General features: G+C 36.8%; 1 protein-coding gene across 1 annotated transcript in view; it reads right to left on the bottom strand.

Moving 5' to 3' along the window:
• Window positions 1-2538: 2538 nt before the first annotated feature.
• LOC124594442 (peroxidase-like) overlaps window positions 2539-24359 on the bottom strand; it is a 137609-nt gene continuing 115788 nt past the window's right edge. The window contains exons 15-17 of the mRNA XM_047132817.1: window positions 17880-17988; window positions 9754-9844; window positions 2539-2927 (exon numbers count right to left, since the gene is read on the bottom strand). Of these exons, the coding sequence (XP_046988773.1) occupies window positions 2784-2927; window positions 9754-9844; window positions 17880-17988 (344 nt within the window). The 3' untranslated portion in view covers window positions 2539-2783. The remainder of the gene's footprint in view (window positions 2928-9753; window positions 9845-17879; window positions 17989-24359) is intronic.

The raw sequence follows: 24359 nt of genomic DNA, 5'->3' as shown, positions 1-24359 counted from the left end.
GACAAGCCCAAATTCTCCAAAAGGGTAAAAGCAAAAAAATGTGGCACCCAGTACCTAGGTCCTTATCCAGTTACTCAGATGGCATCACCAGTAAAAGTCAAACGACAGACAGTAGCCAACACATGGACTTATTCATCCTTTCAGGGGTGCCAAGATTCATGTCAACCAATAATTGTAGTGCTCTCAAATAAGGGGTGGGTGGGGGGGGGGGGGGGGGGAGTATGAAGAGATAAAAAGAAAAAGGAGAAACCATACACAACTGTGCAAACTGCAGACATGAATACCTATGCATTAAGATCATAAAAGTAGTAGTAGTAGTAGTAGTAGTACATTAAGATGTTTATTTTTTTATTTTGTATTGTGTGATGTATCACCGAAACCAAAGTGTGCAAATTTTGTGCAAATAGCAAAGGAAGTAGTTGTAGTATTTTGGACTATAAAGTGTGTAAAAATAACCAATGATAAATTAATGGTTGATTCTCATTGTGTGGTAGGATAATAGTTATTATTTGTTTTGGATGTCGAGTATGTAATTCAAGTAGATTGATTTTCCATGTTGACCCACTAATTCGAGAGTCATTACATTACAAAGGAATGTCAGATGATGGGAATAGGATTTTTATTTTGTGGAGTGATATAGGTATGGGTGTTATTTGCAGATTATGAACATGGACTATGGAAGGGAGAACATTTACAGCTTCCTTTCTCCAGGTAACATCACCAGCAAGAGTGACCTAAGGTATGCAATCAATGGACCTGAAGCGTAGCAGCATATTATTAACTGGTATGATTAGTGAAATAGCAGAGCCAACTTTCCATCTCCCAACAACCATAAAGAGGGCTGTGATTTGAAACATAATGTATCTGCTATATACCGGACTAACAAAATTTTACATATATTATGTGCCCAAAACTTGATCTTTCTAAGCAGTACCTTAGAATGCAATCTCCTTATTTTCTGGATGAATTGATAGTACCACAGAAAGGGTGTATTAGCATGGAGAAAATGAATCAGTATATGTGACAATACTGCAGAAATTATCACTACAAAGTTGTGGCAATCAGCACTTCAATCTCAGGCACCATCTTGATTTTAACTCTCATCTGTGCAGCCTATATCTACTCACAGCAGAAAACTCCCACCCACCTGACTCCTTGCATATCATGTACTGGCTGAGTGGATCAGAATTAGCAATAATCAGAGATTAAATATACTAGCCACTGTACACTGTAACTCAGGCTGACATAGTGAAAGAGAAACCTGAATCAAAAATGTACATAAATTTAAAAATGTAAGATTTATTGTACAAGATTTTAGATATAAATACCAGTCTGTGATATGATGGACAGGATCTTTCAAAGAGGGGAGGCATGTTGCTCCACTGCCTTTCAAATTGGTGTCCATAACCTGCAGCCAAGACAGCAGAAAGCTGTCATTGCATTTCTCAACTAGAATTTGAATAGAATTTCCCACCCTACCAGTAAGATGAGTCTGGCTGCCACACAACTTGTCACACTGCCTGCCATTGAAGATGGAACATTGTCAATACAACATAGTATGAGCACCAGATAGTTGCAGTCCCATCTACTTGCTAACTTCATAACTTCAACCAACTTCACGGCACTTACCCAGGGTCTACAGTTCACAGTTGTGCTCTGGCACTACCGTCACCTGACTTACCCTGAGCCATCACCTACCTGTGTGTATACAATCTGCATTATGCTGCATCGTATGTTGAGGGTCCTCGATTCACCGGAATGCTCGAATGCCTTCTGCATTAGGCCCATCACAGACTGTAGCTGTTTACACATCTGTGCCAAATGGTGTGACTGGCTTACACTGATTTTTTCCACAATGGCGAGCCTGCCGCTCACCCAGGCTTGATGCAATTCTACTTTTTTTTTAAGTTTTCAGTCTAATGACTGGTTTCATGTGGCCCATCATGAATTCCTCTCTGTGTAAACCTTCTAATCTCAGAGTAACACTTGTAGCCTATGTTCTGAATTATTAGCTGGATGTATTCTGATCTCTGTCTTCCACTACAGTTTCTACCTTCTACAGCTCCCTCCAGTACCATGGAAGTTATTCCCTGTTTCTTCACATCAACCCATTGTGAGGTCAATAAACCTTTAGGCAACCTGATAATGCTGTATTATAGACTATACCCAAATTATATAATATGGATGTAGAGTTCCATTGCAGTAGACAACCAACTGTTTGTTGTTGTGGTCATCGTGTTACAGGGCTCCATTGATGTCATAAGTGCCACTGTTTATTCATTTGCCAATTTACTGATCTTGCGGTTTGTGCAAACTTAATACAAAATCTCTCATCAGTATGATTATGCTGTAACAAATAACTTCAGTCCAATAGAATTACTCTGATTTTAATTCATTTATTTCATATGCAAATAAGTATAACATCTTATGCAAGACATTTTAAAATGGAGTATCTTTCAACAACTCATATACTTAATGTGTTAACATTTTTTATATCTAATCTTTACTCATACTGACATCAGATGAAAAACTGCCATAACAGCTTGTACACTACTTTCAATGACATGAAAGCTAAAATTTTTCTCATGTTCACCCATTTATATATTTGCTGAAATATCCCATATTTGTTCACTAAATGATATACTGCTATTTTTAGTTTTAATAAAACCACCATTTCCTATGAATGTAAAAGGACACAAAATCCAAAATTAAAATCATGAAAATGTAATTCTAATCAGTCAAGTTAATTTGTGAAAATTGGGTATAAGTGTCATTCTAATACTTCAGTCCATTCCATTCAAGAGTGATACAAAATTGTCAGTCACATTAACCTCTTCTGTTTCATCAGGAACCTGGAAAACCAAGTCTATGTTTGGATCCATCACTTCAGTTTCATTGTCAGGTAAAATTTCCTCAGATAATCTAACCTGAAAAATTCAAGTAATTAGAAAATATTAAAAAAATAACATCTAATTACTATACTGAAATAACTTTATGTTTACAGTCTGCACAGTTTAACGTAGTGGTATTAGTTGTTGTAATTATAGTAAACATGATACAGCATTAAATATGCATTAATCATGCCATAGCAACACTTTTTTCTCCAAATGTCTTAGGTGTCCAAAAACAATAAGCTACAAATTTTAAAAATAGTATTCACAAGTTCAAAATGAGGAATCATAATTACTCTAATTTCATCATGTTTTTGTAGTTTATGATTTAGGCCCCTAAATCAAGAACATGTGACACAAACATATCTAATGCAAAAAATAAATAAATAAGAAGCAAGAAAGAACAGAACTGTTAGTTAGTCATGTGTTCCATAGATCAATACTTTCATGGAAAAATGTTTGCAGTTGGCTACAGAATCAGGATTGTAGCTATGCATGCACCTCTTCATCCAAAGCAAATCAACAGCATGAATGTCTTCCTTCAAGGATCCAGAAATAGGAAAACCGCATGGGGAGAGAGAGAGAAGCTGTATGAAGCTGTATGGAGGATGTGTAAGACCTTTCCAGTGAAATCTCTACGGCACAATCAAAACAACAGGCATACCGGCTTGGGAAAGTAAGAAACAGGAACTCTGCCCTTTTTTTTTTTTTTTACACAGCTTTCACCACCTTATAGAATGAAATTAAATTAATGATCATCGTGTTTGGTTCAGTTATATTCATACTTTTATATGTTACTTGTAATCTGAATTGATTTGGTACTTAAATTTGAATAGTGGGTTATTAAATAGGGTATGGTGTGATTATGTGAAAAACTGCACAGCTATGTCACAAAATACAATGACATTTTAGACAAAAGATTTCAGTTTTTGGACCTCTTTTCAATGGTATTAAATTTTTCCCCATTTTCTGATTTGAAACCCTGCAGTGAGCTGCTTTTCGCAATTTTGCAGCAGCTTCTTACACTGTTCAGTGTGGAATTAAATTAACATTGTTTAATTTGTATCTAGGAAACTAGACAAATCCTTTATCAATAATTTAGTCCTTTGGATGATGCAAAATAAATAAGCACATTGTGTACAGCTACAGTGTTGTCACACACCCTGCAACATACCTTATGTTATAATAATTTCCAATTATATCCAATAATCTATAATGACATATAGCATTCCATCTGAAAGCACCCCACCCAATGGCACACATTCTCAGACATTCTGGAAACTTAATTTGTTCTTTGAACAATATATAAAAAGTTTTCTTACCATGAAATGTCTATGAGGTTGGTAAGGGAGGGGGGGGGGGGCACATTCCTTTTGCTGTAGCAGTGTAAAAGATTTAAGCTTGTAAGTCAACTCAGTCAAAAGATGTGCCCATTTATGTCACATATTTAAATACTCATGAATTCACTCAACTGTGAAGACTTCTTTTCTTAGGGGCAGATGACTTCCTTCCTTGCTAAACCTGGTCTTTTTTCACATATCTTTTGTTGCAATTTGTCCAGGAGGTTAGCATAGTATTCTCCAGTAATTGTTTGCCCAGTGGAGAGATACTCTGCAAACAGAATCACCTTCTCATCCCAGAACACTAATGCTATGATCTTTCCTGATGAAGGAATTGTCTTTGCTTTCTTTGGTGGTGGAGAATTAGCCTGTTTCCACTGCTTTGGCTGTTGTTTTGTCTCTGGGTATAGCAGTGCATAGAAGTGCCATCTGTGGTCACAAACCAGCACAAAAAATCTTGTTTGTTTCTCCTAAAATGAGCCAAACATTGCTCCAATACAAACATATACCTTCATTATGCAACACACTTGATCACACAGAATTAATTATTTCATTCAGGTTGTTTTACAACTAAAAGAAGCATTTATTTTGCATTTCATATGAGCACAATACATATATCAAACATACAACAATCTCATTATGTTCTTTTGAATAGAGGAGTTAATAGAAACAAAAAGAAAGAGCTAACTATTCAGTTAATATCTTCTTTTCAAGGTTCCATATCTCAACCAGTAAAAATGGAACCCTTATAGGATCACTTTAAAATCCATCAGTCTGAACAATTGTTATGACCCATTTTTCTCAGGAATGGGTAGAGGTATCAAGTTTAAGTTTTTGTCACATATTAAGGTCTATAAACCCTTGGTGGAGTGAAAAATTTACACTTCTAATCAGTGTACTCATGTCATGTATATCAATGCTCGTAAATTTACTCAACAAAACCTATGGGGTACTTCCTGTCGACCTAGAATCACAGTACTGGTAAAGGAAAAATGTAAAATTAGTTAATTTGTGATTATATTATACAAATTTTTTTTCCATTTGTTGTCCACCTGTTAAGACCCCTTCTTCTAAGGAACATTACCGAGAGAGGTGGCACAGTGGTTGGCACACTGGACTTGCATTCGGGAGGATGACAGTTCAAACCCATGTCCGGACATTCTGATTTAGGTTTTCAGTGATTTCCCTAAATCACTTCAGGCAAATACCGGAATGGTTCCTTTGAAAGGTCATAACTGACTTCCTCCCCAATGTTTCCCTAATTTGATGGGACTGATGACTGTTTGGTCCCCTCCCCCAAATCACCCATCCATCCATCCAACTAAGGAACGTTATAGGTATCAAATTGAAATTTATGTCAGATACTAATCTTTGGTCTCTTTGCAGTGTAAAAGATTTAAGCTTGTAAGTCAACTCAGTCAAAAGATGTGCCCATTTATGTCACATATTTAAATACTCATGAACTCACTCAACTGTGAAGACTTCTTTTCTTAGGGGCAGATGACTTCCTTCCTTGCTAAACCTGGTCTTTTTTCACATATCTTTTGTTGCAATTTGTCCAGGAGGTTAGCATAGTATTCTCCAGTAATTGTTTGCCCAGTGGAGAGATACTCTGCAAACAGAATCACCTTCTCATCCCAGAACACTAATGCTATGATCTTTCCTGATGAAGGAATTGTCTTTGCTTTCTTTGGTGGTGGAGAATTAGCCTGTTTCCACCGCTTTGGCTGTTGTTTTGTCTCTGGGTATAGCAGTGCACAGAAGTGCCATCTGTGGTCACAAACCAGCACAAAAAATCTTGTTTGTTTCTCCTAAAATGAGCCAAACATTGCTCCGATATGTCCATTCTAAAACATTTTTGACCCAGCATCAAAGAGTCATGGCACCCACCTTGCAGATAATTTTTTTCATTTCTAATTCTTCAGTTAAAATGTGATACAGCCTTTCAGGTGACATCTGGCAAGTGTGAGCAATTCCTCGCACTTTCAATTGGCGATCCTCCATGAATATTTTGTGCACTTTTGCAATGATTTCTGGAGTAGTGACACATCTTGGCCAACCACTGCGTGGACCATCATCTAAGCTCTCCCAACCAAATTTAAATTCATTTGTCCACTTGGCAACAGTTGAATATGAAGAAGTAGAGTCCCCCAGCGTATTCTGGAAATCAGCACGAATGTCCTATGCTTTCATACGTTTCTTTATGAAGTACTTAATCACTGCTCGAATCTCAATTTTTTCCATCTTCGCAAATCACTATGCAGGAACAACAACAGAGCCATATCACCACCACAGCTCTCTTCCAAGAGCACTGACATGGCATGTATTTACAGGCAACAATCCAATGAATATCATGTGAACAACTCGTTGTACCAGCGCTGATTTCTCATGGTGATTCTGGGAACTTTTCAAATCACCCTCGTATCCTTCCCTACATTGTTCTAATTGAAAGTGTATGTTCAAAATATTTTGCATGTGAAAAGTGAGATTATAAATATGAGCAAAGAGTGCCAAATGCATTCTTAGTGTGTCTACACTACAAGTCATTCTCGTGTCTTCAAAATGTAACCATGAGCTGCATGTGATTTTGATTTGTAAAAATGTTATATCTTATCTCAGATTCTATTCTGAAAACATGATGTGATAATTTTTATAAATAACTGCTCTCATGTACATAAATAAATAATAAGTATGAACACAAGTTTTTTAACGACTACACAACAAACTTGACATTGGGAAACAAGCTGAAAGCAAGAGAGAAAATTAAGTAAAATCATAGTTTCTTTGTACCTGGTCCTTACTAATATCAATCACACTGAGATCACAGAAGTCACAATAAAGCAATATACACACATACAGATTGTCGTCATATCACGTACATAAGGTATAAAACAGCACAGCCTTGATGGAGCTGTCATTTGTACTCAGGTGATTCGTGTGAAAAGGTTTCTGACATGATTATGGCTGCTTGATGGGAATTAACAGATTTTATATGCCAAATGGTAGTAGAAGTTAGATGCATGGGATATTACATTTCAGAAGTCATTAAGAAATTCAATATTCTGAGGTCAATGGAGTCAATAGTGTGCCAAATAATTCAAATTTCAGGCATTACCTCTCACCACAGACAACGTAGATTCCAACAGCCTTCACTTAATGAATGAGAGCAGCACCATTTGCATGGAGTTGTCAATGTTAATGGACAAGCAACACTGCATGAAATAATCACAGAAATCAGTGTGAGGCATACAACAAATGTATCATTATGACAGCATGGTGAAATTTGGCATTAATGGGCTATGACAGGAGATGACCGACACAAATGCCTTTGCCAACAGCATGAAATTGCCTGCAGTGCCTCTCCTGGGCTCGTGATCATATTGGTTGGACCATAGATAACTAGAAAACCATGGCCTGGCCAGATGAGTACTGATTTCAGTGGCTACAAGCCGATGGTAGCGTTCAGTGTGGCACATACTCCTGAAGGCAGGGCACAAGTTGTCAACAAGGAATTGTGCAAGCTGGTGGTGGCTCCATAATGGTGTGAGCTATGTTTACGTGGAATGGACTGGGCCCTCTGCTCCAAGTGAATCAATTGTTCACTGGAAATGGTTATTATTGCTATTTAGGGACAATTCACATGGACTTCATGTCATTGGGCCACAATTTTTCACAACTGGCCTGAAGAGCAATCTGGACGATTCGAGCAAATGATCTGGCCACCAGACCAACTGACATGAAATCTATCAAACATTTATGGGACAGAGTCAAAAGGCCAGTTTGTGCACAAAATCCTGCACCAGCAACACTTTTGCAATTATGGATGGCTATAGAGGCAGCATGGCTCAAGATCTCTGCAGGTGACATCCAATGACTTGTTGCTGCATTGAGTTGCTGCACTATGCAGAGCAAAATGAGGTCTGACATGGTATCAGGAGGTATGCCATGACTTTTGTCACTTCAATGTATGTAGTGCAAGAATGGTAAAAACCAAACCTAAAATGCACTTACTGTCTTTAAGGTTCAACTTTGTGGCTTATTGGTATGGGAAGGAATATTACAATTATGTTGCTCATCTGGGATGAAATATTACAACTGGGTTGATTAATGGAAAGAAATATTACAATCTTTAGTATAAAGTGCAAAATGGTGTTTAGACACATAAAAAGTAGAGAAGACTGGTTGCTCTACAGTGTTGTCTAACTGTTTTTAACTGCATCTTTAAATTTCAAGTCTCAATAAGAACAGAAGACAATAGTTCACCACCTCTACTTTCTATGCATCCATTTGCCACTGCACTTTTCCTTAAAGGTGAAGGACAGTCCGTTACTGCAATCATTTGTTACACTATAACAATAAGTTTTCATTTGCATAAAAATAAAATATTTAAAAAATGAAAAAAGACAGGAGCAAAAATGTATTAAGTTCTTCTTCTTTTTCTTTTTTTGTACATTCTTTCAATGATAAGGATGTACATTCACTCAGTGTCCCATGATAAAAATAGGAAGGTGAGACATGTTTGCCATGTTACCCCTATAGACATGGGCTTTTTCGGATGTACTTCTCACCAAAAAGTGACTCTGATAGCTGGAGTTGTCAGTTTTTTTTTTTTTTTTTTTTTTTTTTTTTTTAAAACCAGTCTTTTGAGTTCTTGTAGTAACATTTCCATACAAACTCTCATCCCTAACATATTTCTTTATTTCTAACTGAGAAGCCAAATACCAATGTTCATAGATTTATCTTCAAAATTGCTTTCATAATGAACTACTTCCATAAAAACTTTCATCCCCTTTTCAACCCCTTGGGGGTTGAATTTTCAAAAAACACTAAAACTTTTACTTTTTTACTTCTAACAGAGAAGTGAAGCACTAGTTTTATAGACGTAGCCTTAAAAATGCATTAGCAGTTCTTTGATAACACATTTCGAAAAACCTTCCATGTCCTATTTCACTCCCTTAAAGGTTGAATTTCAAAAAATCGCTTACTAAACAATGTCTACAACATAAGATCAATGCCCCCTCCACATTTCAAGTTTCTATCCTTAGCAGTTTGGACTGGGTGACGATGAGTCCATGAATCACTCAGGACATTCATGTAAAGAGATTACAATCATTGGACAAGAGATCAAATGTGAACATGTAGTCTAAGAGAAGGCAGAATAAATGCCCAAATTGGAAATACAATGAAAATATACTTAAAATAATGATATAGTTGAAAAACTGACATAGAGGATATAGATGAAACACATACAAGTATGTTTGTAAGAGAAAAATTCATAACACTGAAATCTGCAATCTTTGTTTTTCATCCTCTAATGTCTCTCTTGATATTGTTGTTTTGAACTATTGGTCCTTTTCTTCACCATCATTTGCATCATTGTATACATTTTTCTCCTCAGTCCCTAAACAAGCTAACTTTTCAATTTTAATGTGCCTTCTTTTTCTTAGAACCATCATAATCTATGTTTCAAGAATGAATAATGTAATTACAAAACAAATAACCTAATCTCTAACAAGACTTACTTCTGATAGGTTATCCTGTAAGCTCTGATCCTTCCATTTTGTTAAATCCAATCTAGGTAGAAGCTTGCTATTGCATGTGACTCGAGGATTTCTGTAAGATTCATCATAATTTAATGAAACACACTAATTGTTAAAAGTAAGATAAATGGAATTAAGGAATAATAGGTAGTAAAATATTACAATAGCTTTAACAAAACTGAGAATGGATTTAGAAACAATTGCAGACCTTCAACTTGCTATAGATTCATGGAAAGATTTTTCTTCAAATACCAGCAACACACACTCCCATTCATAAACTAAAGGATCTTTGAGACATAAAAAGGTTACAGGAGTGCTCTGTGGGTTTTAACTGTGGTGGAGTAACTTGAAAAATTTGGCATTTATGGCATGCTAGTACATGACTACTTTGTGTGGATGAAACAATCCATTGTGGGAAGAGTTCTAGGCTATAATAGTTCCAACTGTATTATGTTGTGTCTTGTGTGCTTAAGGTATATAGTATGGATAACATTACATGTGTCCCAATCACAGGAAGATTAGTGACCAACCAGAAGACATGGGCTGAGAATTGAATGTCACTCACACTATCATTTTCATGGTTATGGAGAAGATTCCAGGAAGGACAAAATATTTCAATCGCAGTAAGGTCAATTATGTAATACTATAGAACATCAGAATTGATGTAAAGCATTAAGTGTTCAATGATGTTCAATCAGCACAGTACTTACCTTACTTGGCTTGATAAATGTGATGTCTTGCCTTACTTTGAGAGGTTCCTGATAGAGAGGGGTTGCATCGTGTTCATGGATGAGTTGCTGTATAACTTGGCAGTTGACTGTTGTGGTATGTTCATCTGAACAACTTAAGAACATGTCACAACCCTACCTATATTGTCAAGAGGGACTGATACAACAAAAAGTCTTGGTCATATGTTGGAAGCCCATAAGCCACAGCACATGTTTCCTAGAGGTACTGTAACAGATTAATTCTGTAGTGTTGACATCTTGCACAATGTTTGTTCCTTTTCTCTGATACTTATGGACCTTTTTTCCGCCATATGGATGATAATACCCAACCACATAGGGCTGTCCTGGTAGTTAAGCACATGCAAAATGATGATAACACAAGTATAGAGCAGCCAGCTCACCGCCCCCCCCCCCCCCTCCTCTCTCTCTCTCTCACACACTCTCCAGACTTAAACTTGATTGAACATTCACAGAACACTCTAAGTCAAAGAATTACATCCCAGATACTGCTGCCACAGACTAACTCTCTTCCACAAAAAGTTGTGCAGCAATGGAAAGCGTTACAACAAGACATACCGGAGGGCTTCATCCACGATGTGAGGAAATGTGAATCCTGTATTGCAAGGTGAGAGCATCACATCTTGTAGCGATATTCTGTATGCTACTGAATGAGGAATTCCAATGAAAATAAGACCCATTGATGGCCCATGGCTAGTTTCCTTCATACTTTGTATACACATCACCGAGTCACAGGTCAGAATGTTACCAGGATATATTTTAGTACACACATTATTCCTATGCCTCATGTTGCATTGTGGATCAGAAGATATGAGACCAGAAGTGCCAGAGAACTGATGCCTAGTACTGTGGAACGTTTGACAAGGCATTTATGGAATTGAGGATCACAGCCACTGAAGTAGGTCACAAACTCAATTATTTAACATGATCAGCAGAGATCTGCCACAATCTTGGGAGCTGTGTAGTCTTCATTTCAGTCAGTTTCTCCAAAAAGGGCCAACTGTTCTTGCAATTATTAAGACATGACTGACAGTAGAATAGACTGAACCTAACTGTGGTTGCTGAAGATTGCAATCCATTTCCTTTAAAGGCATCAACCTTATTTTAGTAATTTTTATACAGTAAAACTATATTACTTTCCCACTGTTATTGTTTCAGTCTTACATCTGCTTATCACATATCACTACATTAATATCTGTTAATGCAGTCTATGTCACATCCAATTTTACAGTGATCATCAGTTTCATCCTTTGCTGTAAGTCAAGCTTTCATTTCATTATGATTCTATCAGCCCCTCTTCTACAGCCTGGCTACACATGTACATCACGTCTGCAATTCAGAGTGGTAATTAGAAAAGCATGTTGGTAAGCTTGTAAGAGCTCACACTAAAAGACAATATCTTGTCAAGTTACTCCATAAACAGCTCTCTTTCATCATCTACTTCCATATCTCAAACATACCTATTGCTATTTGTTCCCAGCCAATACTTTCCTTGCTGTCCAACTTTGAAAATCTTAGCTGTGACCTTTTTCTAAGGTTTTGACTGCCAAACTCCCATATAATCTACCTAATATTTTATTCAGTCACTATTCAATACTTGCTCACAGTCCTGCATCCTCAGTGTTATTCTTCCATGGTAAAGCCAGATGCAAGAGTATCCCATATACTCATCCTACAGTTCATATCACAGTCCACTCACAAACATTTTGTATCCAGCCAGAGGTAGGATCACATATGAAATCAGCCACATCATGTTGAAGTTGCGCTGGCCCTATGTAGGTATCACAATGGACAAACTATCTACCAATATGACTGGCCACCTCTTGAACTGTGACCAGCAGTAACCTCAAATCACCCTCCCTCTTCCTCAATTTTAGCTCCTCTGACCAAATAGAAGGGTTGAGATAGTCCACGAGATATGATCTGTTAGTGGAATTGATAAAACATTACACACGCATGAGGTATCTGGGTTTATGTCCCTGTTCAACATACACATTTTACTTCTCACATGTGATAAATACAATTTATACCTTGCAAAAGCGTAGAAAATTACTATGACAATTCAGAAGTCAAGTATAGCTCAAGTTAAAAAGATTTATGCTGTAAAGAAATGATACACAATGACAAAGCCAAACAAGGTAATTAAATCACTATAAATCTGTGTGTGAGTCAGTCCAATAAAATTAAACACATACCCTAAAACTTTTACAAATGCTGCTGCATACAATAACATGTTAACACTAAAGGTGTGCAGTCTACAACCATCATGTGGTAGAATAAATTTTTGTTTGCTATCAAATTCATCATTATATTGTTTCTGTTAGAATGGGGACCATTTTGGTCTTCTAACAGCTGGTAGATTGCAATTGACATTGAACTGTTGATGTTGTTATTTTAACGAATGTGATGCCAATGATATAATTTCTGAAAGATTAATAAATCAAAGTTTAATATTTTGAGAAAATAAATAAAACTGATGTTTGAAGATTTCAATTAACAAATGTATACAAACAAAGTTATCTTTGTTTAACCTCTTCCCCAGTGCTAAATCATGAACCTCCAAAACAGTTCTTAAAATTAAATTGGAAAACAGTTTAACTGTCTCATTATGTTTGAGATATTTTAAACAGTAAGAACAGAAGCTTTATCTCTGCAGATCTAATCTACATAAATCTATAAACAAAACATGACACTGTGGTAAAAGTTTAATACTCGAAAAGATATTGAGATATAATGATAATGTGGCAGATTGAAAGGAAGACATTACAGTAAAGGAGGGAAAGAAAGAGTTGTGGACTACAACAAGGCATGCCATTACAAACCTCTCTATCCACATTTTACCTTGTACAACACATGCCTTCTATCCCTACAATCACTTCATACACTGAAGCACCAAAGAAACTGGTATAGTCATGCCTATTCAAATACAGAGATATGTAAACATGCATAAGACGGCACTGCAGTCGGAAATGCCTATATAAGACATCAAGAGGTTGGCACAGTCATTAGATCTGTTACTGCTGCTACAATGGTAGGTTATCAAGATTCAAGTGACTTTGAATGTGGTGTTATATTTGGCGACAAGCGATGGGACACTGCATCTCTGAGGTAGCAATGAAATGGGGTTTTCCCGTACAATCATTTCACGAGTGTACCATGAATATCAGGAATCCAGTAAAACATCAAATTTCCAACATCGCTGCAGCTGGAAGAAGATCCTGCAAGAATGGGACCAACAACGACTGAAGAGATTCGTTCAACATGATGGAAGTGCAACCCTTCCACAAATTGCTGCAAATTTCAATGCTGGGCCATCAGCAAGAGTCAGCATGTGAACCATTCAACAAAACATCATTGATATGGGCTTTCGGAGCAGAAGGCCCACTCGTGTACCCTTGATGACTACAAGACACAAGCTTTACACCTCCCCTGGACCCATCAACACCTACATTGGACTGTTGATGACTGGAAACATGTTGCCTGGTCAGACGAGTCTCGTTTAAAATTGTATCGAGTGAATGGATGTGTACTGGTATGGAGACAGCCTCTTGAATCCATGGACCCTTCTTGAATCCGTGGACCCTGCATGTCAGACTGTTCAAGCTGGTGGTGGATGCTCTGTAATGGTGTGGGGTGTTTGCAGTTGGAGTAATATGGGACCCCTATTACATCTAGATACGACTCTGACAGGTAACACACATGTAAGCATTCTGCCTAATCACCAGCATCCATCCATGTCCAGTGTGCATTCCAATGGACTGGGGCAAATTCCAGGAGGACGATGTGGCACTCCACACATCCAGAATTGCTATAGAGTGGTTCCATGAACACTCTTCTCAGCTTAAACATTTCTGCTGGCCACCAGACCCCCAGATATGAACATTACTGAGCATATCTGAGATGCCTTGCAACATGCTGTTCAGAAGAGATCTCGACTCCCTCATACTCTTACAGATTTATGGACAGCCCTGCAGGATTCATGGTGTCAATTCCCTCCAGCACTAGTTCAGACATTAGTCGAATCCATACTACATCATATTGCACCACTTCTGCATGTTCATGGGCGTCCTATATGGTATTGTTATGTTATGTGTTATGTGGTTTATTCATCTCATTACATACAATTTTCAAATCATTTGATTTGATGTACAGGAGACATGTCAAGGTTTACAAAAGAAACTTTTTTCACTTTTTTTAAGAGAAATACAAAAGTTTACATTATATTTTACATTTCTAAGTTACAGCTACACATGTACATAAAATAATAAATGTATTACAATCCCTGTGTTCAGATTGTGAAGCTGCCCTCAATGAATTCATCGACAGAATAATAACACTTTTCCACCAGGAGAGTAAAGAGCAATCTGTTCAGTGAACCAATCTCCATTTTAAATATATTACTGCCTTTTATTTTATTGAAAATTTTTAACCCCATATACTCTGGCGTTTGGGCATAAAGTTTTAAACGATGCGTTGGAAGTTTGAAGTTATCTCTGTGGCGAATGCTGTAGTTGTGGTCAAAACGGAAATTGTCTAGCGTATGTTGATTTCTATATAGGAACACCACCATCTCATATATGTAAAGTGAGGGGATAGATAGTACTTTTAAATTTTTTAACAGTGGTCGACAGGATACCTGTTTTTTTGCAACACACATGTTTCTAATTACTTTCTTTTGTAATACTAGGAGCCTAGTGACATTTGCTGAATTTCCCCAGAAGATTATGCCATAACGAATAACTGACTCAAAGTAGCAATGATAAACTATCTTTCTGGTATCCATGTTTGTGGCACCTGACAAAATACACATTGCAAATGCTAAGTTGTTCAGTTTATTTGCTAAGTAATCTATGTGTACCTTCCAATTTAAATTTTTGTCAAGATTTAGGCCTAAGAACTTCACGTGGTTTGCTTCTGTAATATCCTGATCATTGCAAGTTATCTTTATTTCACTCCTTTCTACTGATTTAGCTTCAAATTGCATCATTTTGGTTTTAGTTACATTTAGTTTTAGTCCATTTTGATAGAACCAAGATTCAAGTTTTTCTAAAGTATTTTTGGCTTTTTCTGGAATATTTTCAGATGGCTCATTTTCAATTAGAACTGATGTGTCATCAGCAAATAAGACTGAATGAACATCAATAGCAAGTGGTAGGTCATTTACGTAAAAAAGAAACAGATGGGGACCCAATATCGAACCTTGTGGGACTCCTTGGGGAACTGTTTTCCAGTCTGATGAATAATTGGTTCCATTTGAAGTTAAAATTACTCTTTGTTTCCTACCTGACAGGTAAGAGCTAAACCATTTTAAAGCAGTGTCTCTGATTCCATACATCTGTAATTTGTGGAGGAGTAATGCATGGTTCACTGAATCAAAAGCTTTAGTCAGATCACAGAATATACCTGTGACCTTTCAACCTTTACCTAACGTGGAGCATATTTTTTGGATAAACTCATTTATAGCATTCGCAGTGCTTTTACCCTGTTGGAATCCGAACTGGTTTTTAAAAATTATATCATTTACAGTAAGAAAGTTATTAATTTGTTTTGCTACAATCTTTTCAAACACTTTAGAGAAGACCGGCAAGAGAGAGATAGGGTGGTAATTCCCCATATCTTCTGTCGATCCTTTCTTGAATAGAGGTTTGATCTCACCATATTTCAATACCTCTGGAAAGCATCCCTGTTCATAAGATTGATTTATAATAGTTGACAGTGGTTGGGAAATAATATCGTACACATACTTGATTACAGATGTTGTTATTTCATCCCACCCATGTGAGGTTTTGTTTTTTAGAGACAATATTTCCTTTTCCACATCCCTTTGGGCTATTTTTTCAAATTGTTTAAAAGATGTGTTCTGGCTGTTTTCCAAATTTGTGATGCCCTGATAGAATGTCATATCCACATCCGATCTTACTACGTTTAGGAAGAATTCATTGAAACAACTTGACATCTGAACAGGGTTTACTATAATTTCATTTTCATGTCTAATTTTCAAAATCTCATGAATTTTTACTTTGGCTCCTAATTCAGACTGAACAACTGACCACACTGCTTTTGTCTTATTTCTGTGTTCTCGTATGAATTTATTATTTGCCATTTTTTTAGCTGCCGCTACAACTTTCCTAAATACAGCTTTATATTGTTTGACATAAATAACAAAATCTGGATTTCTGTTTGATTTTAACTCATTGTGGAGCTCTCTCTTTCTGGCACTGGAGATCTTCATTCCTGTTGTAATCCATTTGAGTTTACCATTAACCTTCTTTTGCTTATATCTACGAGGAAATGATTCATTAAATACCTCTAAGAAACAATTTAAGAATTTGTCATAGTTTATCGAGCTTGAACTATTGTAGTCTACAGGCCAGCTTATTATACTTAATTTACTGCGGAATAAATCCATTTTACTTTTACTGAGATCCCTTTTTATACACACTTCTGGAGGCTTTAGGTTATTTGCTTTTGGGAGCTCAATAAACAGAGCTGAGTGATCTGAAATACCCAAGTCTAAGCAGTATTTGTGCTTATTTCCACTGTCAAATATGTAGTTAGTAATAATATTATCAATGCAGGTCACTGATCTGCTGTTTTCCCTAGTGCCTTCAGAAAAATTTAGCTTGAAACCAGATTTCTGAATTAAGTCATGAAATTTTGTGGAATCATTGCTTTCAACTAAGACATTTAAGTTGAAGTCTGCGCTATAACAACTTTTTTCTTACTTTCTTTCTGGAGTTTTTCCGGGAGGCATTCGAATTTCGTTAAAAACACTTTTGTTACCGCACATCCAGGGATTCTGTAGATTGCTATAACCAATGTATTCAGATCACTCAGCTCTACAGAGCAACTTTCAAACACGCTCTCTTCATTTAAATAATTAAAACTATCTCTTACTGTATAACTTATGGAAGAATGTACCAGATGTACCAGTTTCTGTTGCTCTTTGGTGTATTTGCCTCTGTTTTTCTCCTAATATCTACCTTTTATTGAAAGTACTTTACAAATGAAGTTAAATGCATCTAGTCAATAGTTCTATATTAATTTTCATTATACAGAAGGGTCATAAAAGGAGTGAAGCAGTAAATATTAGCACAAAAGCAACAAAATCAGGGTTTAAAGTCCTGATGAAGACTAGGTCACTACAGATTGAACACAAAGTTCAGGGGACAAAGATGGGAAAGGAAACTGACGGTACATTTTTTTAACTGCCCATCCACATTATGCTAGCTGCAAAAACTATGGTGAAACTAAATCTGAATGGCTAGCTGTGGAATTGAATATTTCTCTTTCCAAATTGAGTTAAGTGGGATCAATGCAAAAGTGTTTATGAACAAAATAGATACATCATATATTACTTACTTATTTGAATCTGGTAACACCATAGCATATAACTGAACTGCTTGTATTTCATCACCAGAATCACACAACAGTCGAGACAAACGTACTTTCCTTATTTCTTTAAGCTGATCTGAAATAGATAACATAATCAAAATAAAAACATATTTTAGGCAATGAGTAACTTGGCTCACCAGACAAAATATTAGTCACCCCATAAAAGAGCACACTGATCACTTTGAAGTGTCGTAGAGAACGTAGAATTGGTACCAAGTAGTCATGTTACTCTCCATTGCTGACAGATGTCATGGTAATGAAGTGATGCAAATATACCAATCTGTTGTAGAGAACCAGTGCAGTAAGGTGGGTTCATGTAGAGACATGACAGATTGGCAGAAAGGAATTATATATCCAGACTCACACACGGTCACACAACGAATGAAGCTGCACAATTTGTTGGTGTATCATCGTGAACTGTCAAGTGTGTATAAAATGAATGGCATACAACTTGCAGCCATGTAACATGGCTTATGGGTAATGGTGACAAAAGGATCTTAACCAACAGGGACAAAAGATGAGATTCATGCTTTGACAATGATAAAGGGTTTAAAGCCTGATAGAAATTACTGATTTTGGTGAATAGAGGTCCATCTCAATCAGCACAGATGGAACTGTGTGCAATGGACATTTGGAGTCATATACCACACAAAAAAGCATTGCTGATAATGGTAGACATCTTCCATGGGATGAACTTCACAGAAATTGTACAGTAGTTGACAGGGCATCTAGTGTGGTCTGACAAGTCACAATTTTGCCTGCACAGCATCGAATGTACTGATAGCTCAATGAAGCTTGGAGGACAAATTTCAGGCTGAAGGTGGTCCTGTGATGTTTTGGGGATGTTTATCATACCATAACTTGGGCCCACTCATTCATGTTACCCAAATATCAAGTGAGACGTCTGTTTCAAAATTCCTGGTGATCAAGTGTTTGCCCTTTCTTCTACATCTCCATGATCAGTATTCTGTGGCCACTCTTGCAGCTGTGTGGGGCAGCCACACAGTCTGAGGTGTCTTGTCATGGTTCGTGCGATTTCCCATATCGGGCATGTGTGTGTGTGTGTGTGTGTGTGTGTGTGTGTGTGTGTGTGTGTGTGTGTGTGTGTATTGTTCTTTTCTTAGCATAAGTTAGTTTATGTTAGACTAAGTAGTGAGTAAGACTAGGGACTGATGACCTCAGCAGTTTGGTCCCATAAGACCTTACCACAAATTTCCAAATTTTGCTGCTCTTATCTGTCAAGATGATAACAGTCAATTTCATAAGGCTGAATGCACACATTCCTGGTTTGATGATCACTCATGCACCCTATTACACCTTGGCTGGCTAACTAAATCACATGATCTTAACACTAGGACAGAGGAGTTTCTGATTTTCCTAAAATTGCAGGAAAAAAGTCATTTTGAACCTGCATAAAATATTTTAATATTTGACTTCAATGAGTACTTTATTTTAGTGTCTGTTGATCCCTACCTTTTTGTGAGTTGTAACATTAATTATTTAACTTGATAATTTATACATTACTTACTCACTTCAATAAACAAGTTTCTTAAACTATAGACTTTCATACATTAACTAGTTGTAGAACCTTATAGATACTTGCAATGTAAATGGTCCATAACATATTCACAACTTTTCTACACACTGGTTTGTTGTACCTTTTCAGTGGTGGCTGGTTATCATGAGCTAATGTGCTACAACACATTGAAAATAAGTTATGCCATTTCTCTTCAAATGCAAGCCAGAAATCGCACTAAAATTATACAATTTCCTAAGAATGTGAGCCAAAATCACACTAAAATTACAATACACCATTTCTCATTGAATGAGTATTCGTACACAAATAAAACAGATGAAAACATGTTTTGCAGTGCTCTCTCTGTGATAACTAGTAACCGTAGTCGAGTGCTGAATTGGTGGTCAGCTGTGCTACAATCAACTCAGAGAAGGGACACAGCTCCTTGTTTTTGACTGTGAATGCACTGATGTGACATCATCCCTTCACCCAGTACTAGTGCTATGTTTCTCACAGCACCAGGCCAATATTTTTCTTGGGAATTGTGTGTAATGTATTGTACAAGTATACAATATGAGGGGTTTTGAAGAGCACTTGCAGTAAAGGCTCCGTGGGAGAGTAATTAAATGCAGTGACTAGTAATTCATTGGTCCGTTTTGATTCCCACTGCAACAATTTTTTTTTTTAATTTTATTTTGTTCCTTGTAATGTTAAACAATTAACTATAAAATTTAAATACATTTGAACAGTTCAGTTTATATACATAAAATTAATGTATTCAATTTAGTTATGATAACTACTCTTGTTCAAGGATCAAGGGATCACCAATTTAGTATTGGAGGGCAGCGTGGAGGGTAAAAATCATAGAGGGAGACCAAGAGATGAATACACTAAGCAGATTCAGAAGGATGTAGGTTGCAGTAGGTACTGGGAGATGAAAAAGCTTGCACAGGATAGAGTAGCATGGAGAGCTGCATCAAACCAGTCTCAGGACTGAAGACCACAACAACAACAACAACAATTACTCTTGTAAGTCAAAAGTCTATAGATGATCCTACAAAAAGCGAGTATATGTGTAAATTTAGTATGGAAGGTTTTTTTCCATAGCAGGTACCACAGCAATGAAATTATTAAAGGAAGCCGGCATTTTCCACTTTTGCTGTATTAATTTCATTTGTTGACAACTAGTTCTGGCTTCTAGGCCATTCTCAAGTGAGTTTGTGATTCTGCAATAGAAATCTATGCCTTATGTATTGAAATGTGAGCATCTTTAAATTTGTGTTTTCTGTTCATTCTGGTGCTCAAATGCTCACTTGTTGGTTTGACAGCTTTATTAATTACAAAATTTAAATATATTTAAGTAAGTAATAAATGTATAATGCCAGTGTAAATGTCAAGCTGTCAAAACAAAATAGCATTTGTGAACCGAAATGATGAGAACACAAATATACAGACACTGAAATTTCAGTATGTAGGATACACTTTTCTATTGCAGAACCACAAAATCACTTTAATATGGTCTAGAAGGCTGAAACTAGCAAAAGTGGAAAATGCCATCTCCTTTTAGTAAGAAAGTGTTTTCTGTAGATGACCTGATAAGTAGTCCCCTTACCAGTAGATCTTAGGAGGAGGAAGTGAATTTTAAAAGTGATAGGTAGGTCTTCTCCAAATGTAAATCAACAGCAAAAGGGAGTGGGATGAGGCTCACCTATATGGCTCAAACTTTGTTAATAAAAGCAGGTAGATGCCCCTTTCAAGTTCATGGAATATTTCACTAGAGTGGGCCATGGGAAAAGGTAAAATGCTCTGTAAAGATTTATGTGTAGAGTATGAGGAAACTTCAAGTGACAGATCTTCGCGAGTGATAGACTGGCAGCTGAGCTTTGATTCCCACTACTTCCATTGCCTCCCCCCCCCCCCCCCCCACACACACACACTAAAAATTTATGTAACTATTAGTTACAATAACTACCTATGTAAGTGAAAAAGCTATATGCTACCACATTGTAGAGTGGTGGTAAAATTTTGCGCAGCCTACCTCTGTGCCCTTTACTCAAGTCATTGGAATCTGTTAGATGCACTTAGCACAGGTGATTTCTGTTTTACATGCATATTTCCTACATACAGATTAGTGGCACTTTGCACAGTTGTTGCTAGTCTTGTTGCCTTTGCTGAGGCTGATTTGACACTTCTTCCACCTTCTAGGTGATTTTTGTCCCATATCATCTTCTTTGGTCTGTTCGTCTTCCTGAACTTTCATTCCCTTGAGTTCATACCTCAGATCGAGTATGAACGTTTTCTATATTCTTGTTCATTATTATTTTGTAGATGTCTCTTGCATTCACTGCCACCATGTCCAAGACAATGTAGTAGTATGCATCAGCCATCTCCTACATGCAACCACTGTTCTGTACTTGTGGGCCATTTGATCAACAACATACACCTCATATTTTATTGCATTGTGGAATGTTGTGGTATTATGTCTCTTCTTTCCTTCTTTGATTATTGCTCCTTCAGTATGCAGTGTACTCACAAGAAAGCCGTTTTTATTCTTCTTTCCTTGGTATACAGTTATCATGTGGCATGTGTTGTCAATGTGGTGCAGGATGGTGGTGGATTGTATTTCAGCATTTGGCTTCTTTACTTAAACAGGGTTCTCACGACAGATCTTGTTGATTGTACCAAGTAAGGAAGTTTGTTTTCTTTGAACTTCTTAGCAATTTGAAAAGACATGAAAAACTTATCTGTCATCACCTTTCTTCCTTGAAGTAAGTGTGGCTCCATTAGATGCAGAACAACATACTCTCTGTGTGGTTGCTTTTCTCTATGTATGTACTCTTTTCCAAGGTATGGAAAAGTATTACACATACACTTTGTCACAACACTGGCAGCAATGCAGAATCTGAGACCATGTTTGTCAGGTTTGTTGCCCATATGTTTTGCTCAATAATAGTTGCTCATGTAGGTTTATATTTTCTTGAATGTAATAAGTAAAAATACTCTTTTCTATGAACTTTCTCCTCACACACAAGAGTGAATTTGTTAGCTGGCAGGCTTTCAGCCAATGTTGATCTTTGATTGAACAGAGAAATCTGAGAAGCTCCTGAAATCTGTTGTATGTTATAATATCCTTGATGAAAATAGGCCCCCAAGAGTATGAGCAAAATCATCTCCCGACATTCCTTTTGCACAAATGAAACCCCAAGCAAGTATGAAGGCTATCAATTTTTCTAGCTTCTCAAGTGATATGGTCCAGTCATTGCTTTTTAGTACTTTTTTAGCATTTAGCTGTGCTTACATTTCCATGAGATGATGTGCTGCTTTTTCAAAAATAAGATGCAAAGGAATTATGACAGAGTCATCTACTCACTGGTAAATATAAGCAGTGGGACTGTCTCTCTCCTGTAGAATTTTTAAAGGCAACCTTCTTCCAGAAGATGAAAAACTGGCAATCAACCACTTGGTTCCATCCCTCACAGCCATCTTTGTAGAGGCATTCAATTGACCTGCTCCAATGTATGAGGTGAAGATTGACATAGATCAGCATCTGAATCCTCTTTCACTAATTCCTACTTGTTTATAATGTCTTCATCTTCATCTTCACTTGTCTCTGGTAAAAAATCCTTGTCAATTTCTGATTAAAAGTTGGAATTCTCTAAGATATATATCATTCATCAGAAAGTCCACACTGACAAGATATGTTCAAAAACATCTGTCATGAACAATAAATATTACCAGAATGAAATGATATAAACTGTGACAGATTGGAAAGCACGCATGCAAAGATACAACAAATAGCAGCAACAACTCTGCATGATTGCTGATTGTTGTTGCTTCATTACTGGATTATCTGCATATCTTTAACAGAGAAATTGGAGTGGTGTCAAATCGATCCCTTCTGCCATTCTAGGTATGTCAAATGAAATGTCCAAGAAAATATTAATATTTCGCTAATCTTAGTACAGAATCACAATGAGAAGAAAAAAATTAGGAAAATTCATATGATTTCATGATAAAAATAAAAAAAATAGATATGAAATTGTGGGAAAAATCATGACAGGAGTCATTTTGATCCCTTCCACCATTCTGGTGTCAAATCCATAGCAAATGTCTAGGACTATTTGGAACTGTGAGTGAAACAAATCAATCCATGTCTTCACAATTTTTTAGGTGTAATCACCAATCTACATCTACATCTATACTTTGCAAACCACGGTGAAGTGCATGGCAGAGGGTATGTCCCATTGTACCAGTTGTTAAGGTGTCCTCCTGTTCCATTCATATATAGAGCGTGGAAAGAATGATTGTTTGAATGCCTCTGTACATGCAGTAATTATTCTAATCCTATCCTCATGATCCCTATGTCAGTGATACACTGAGGGTTGCAGTATATTCCTAGACTCATCATCTACAGCCGTTTCTCAAAACTTTGTTAATGGACTTTCTCAGGATAGTTTATGTCTATCTTCACAAGTCTACCAGTCCAGTTCCTTCAGTGCCCCTGTGATACTCTCACACAGATCAAACAAATCTGCATCCATTTGCGCTGCCCTTCTCTGTATATGTTCAGTATCCCATGTTAGTATTATTTGGTGCAGGTTGGTTCCACATATTTGAGAAATATTCTAGAACCAGTCACACAAGTGATCTGTAAGTAATCTCCTTTGTAGACTGACTGCACTTCCCCAATATTTTACCGATAAACTGTAGTCGACCACCCGCTTTACCCACAACTGAGCCTAGGTGATCATTCCATTTCATGTCCCTACAAAATGTTACACCCTTGTATTTGTATGAGTTGGCTGATTCCAGCATTGACTCATTGATATTACAGTTAAGAACATTACGTTTTTTCATTTTGTGAAGTGTGCAATTTTACATTTCTGAACATTTAAAGCAAGTTACCAATCTCTGCATCACTTTGAAATTTT

Source organism: Schistocerca americana, chromosome 2 (genome assembly GCF_021461395.2).
Source record: "Schistocerca americana isolate TAMUIC-IGC-003095 chromosome 2, iqSchAmer2.1, whole genome shotgun sequence".
In the NCBI taxonomy this organism is placed as follows: Eukaryota; Metazoa; Arthropoda; class Insecta; order Orthoptera; family Acrididae; genus Schistocerca; species Schistocerca americana.
This window is presented reverse-complemented; position numbering and strand designations above follow the sequence as displayed.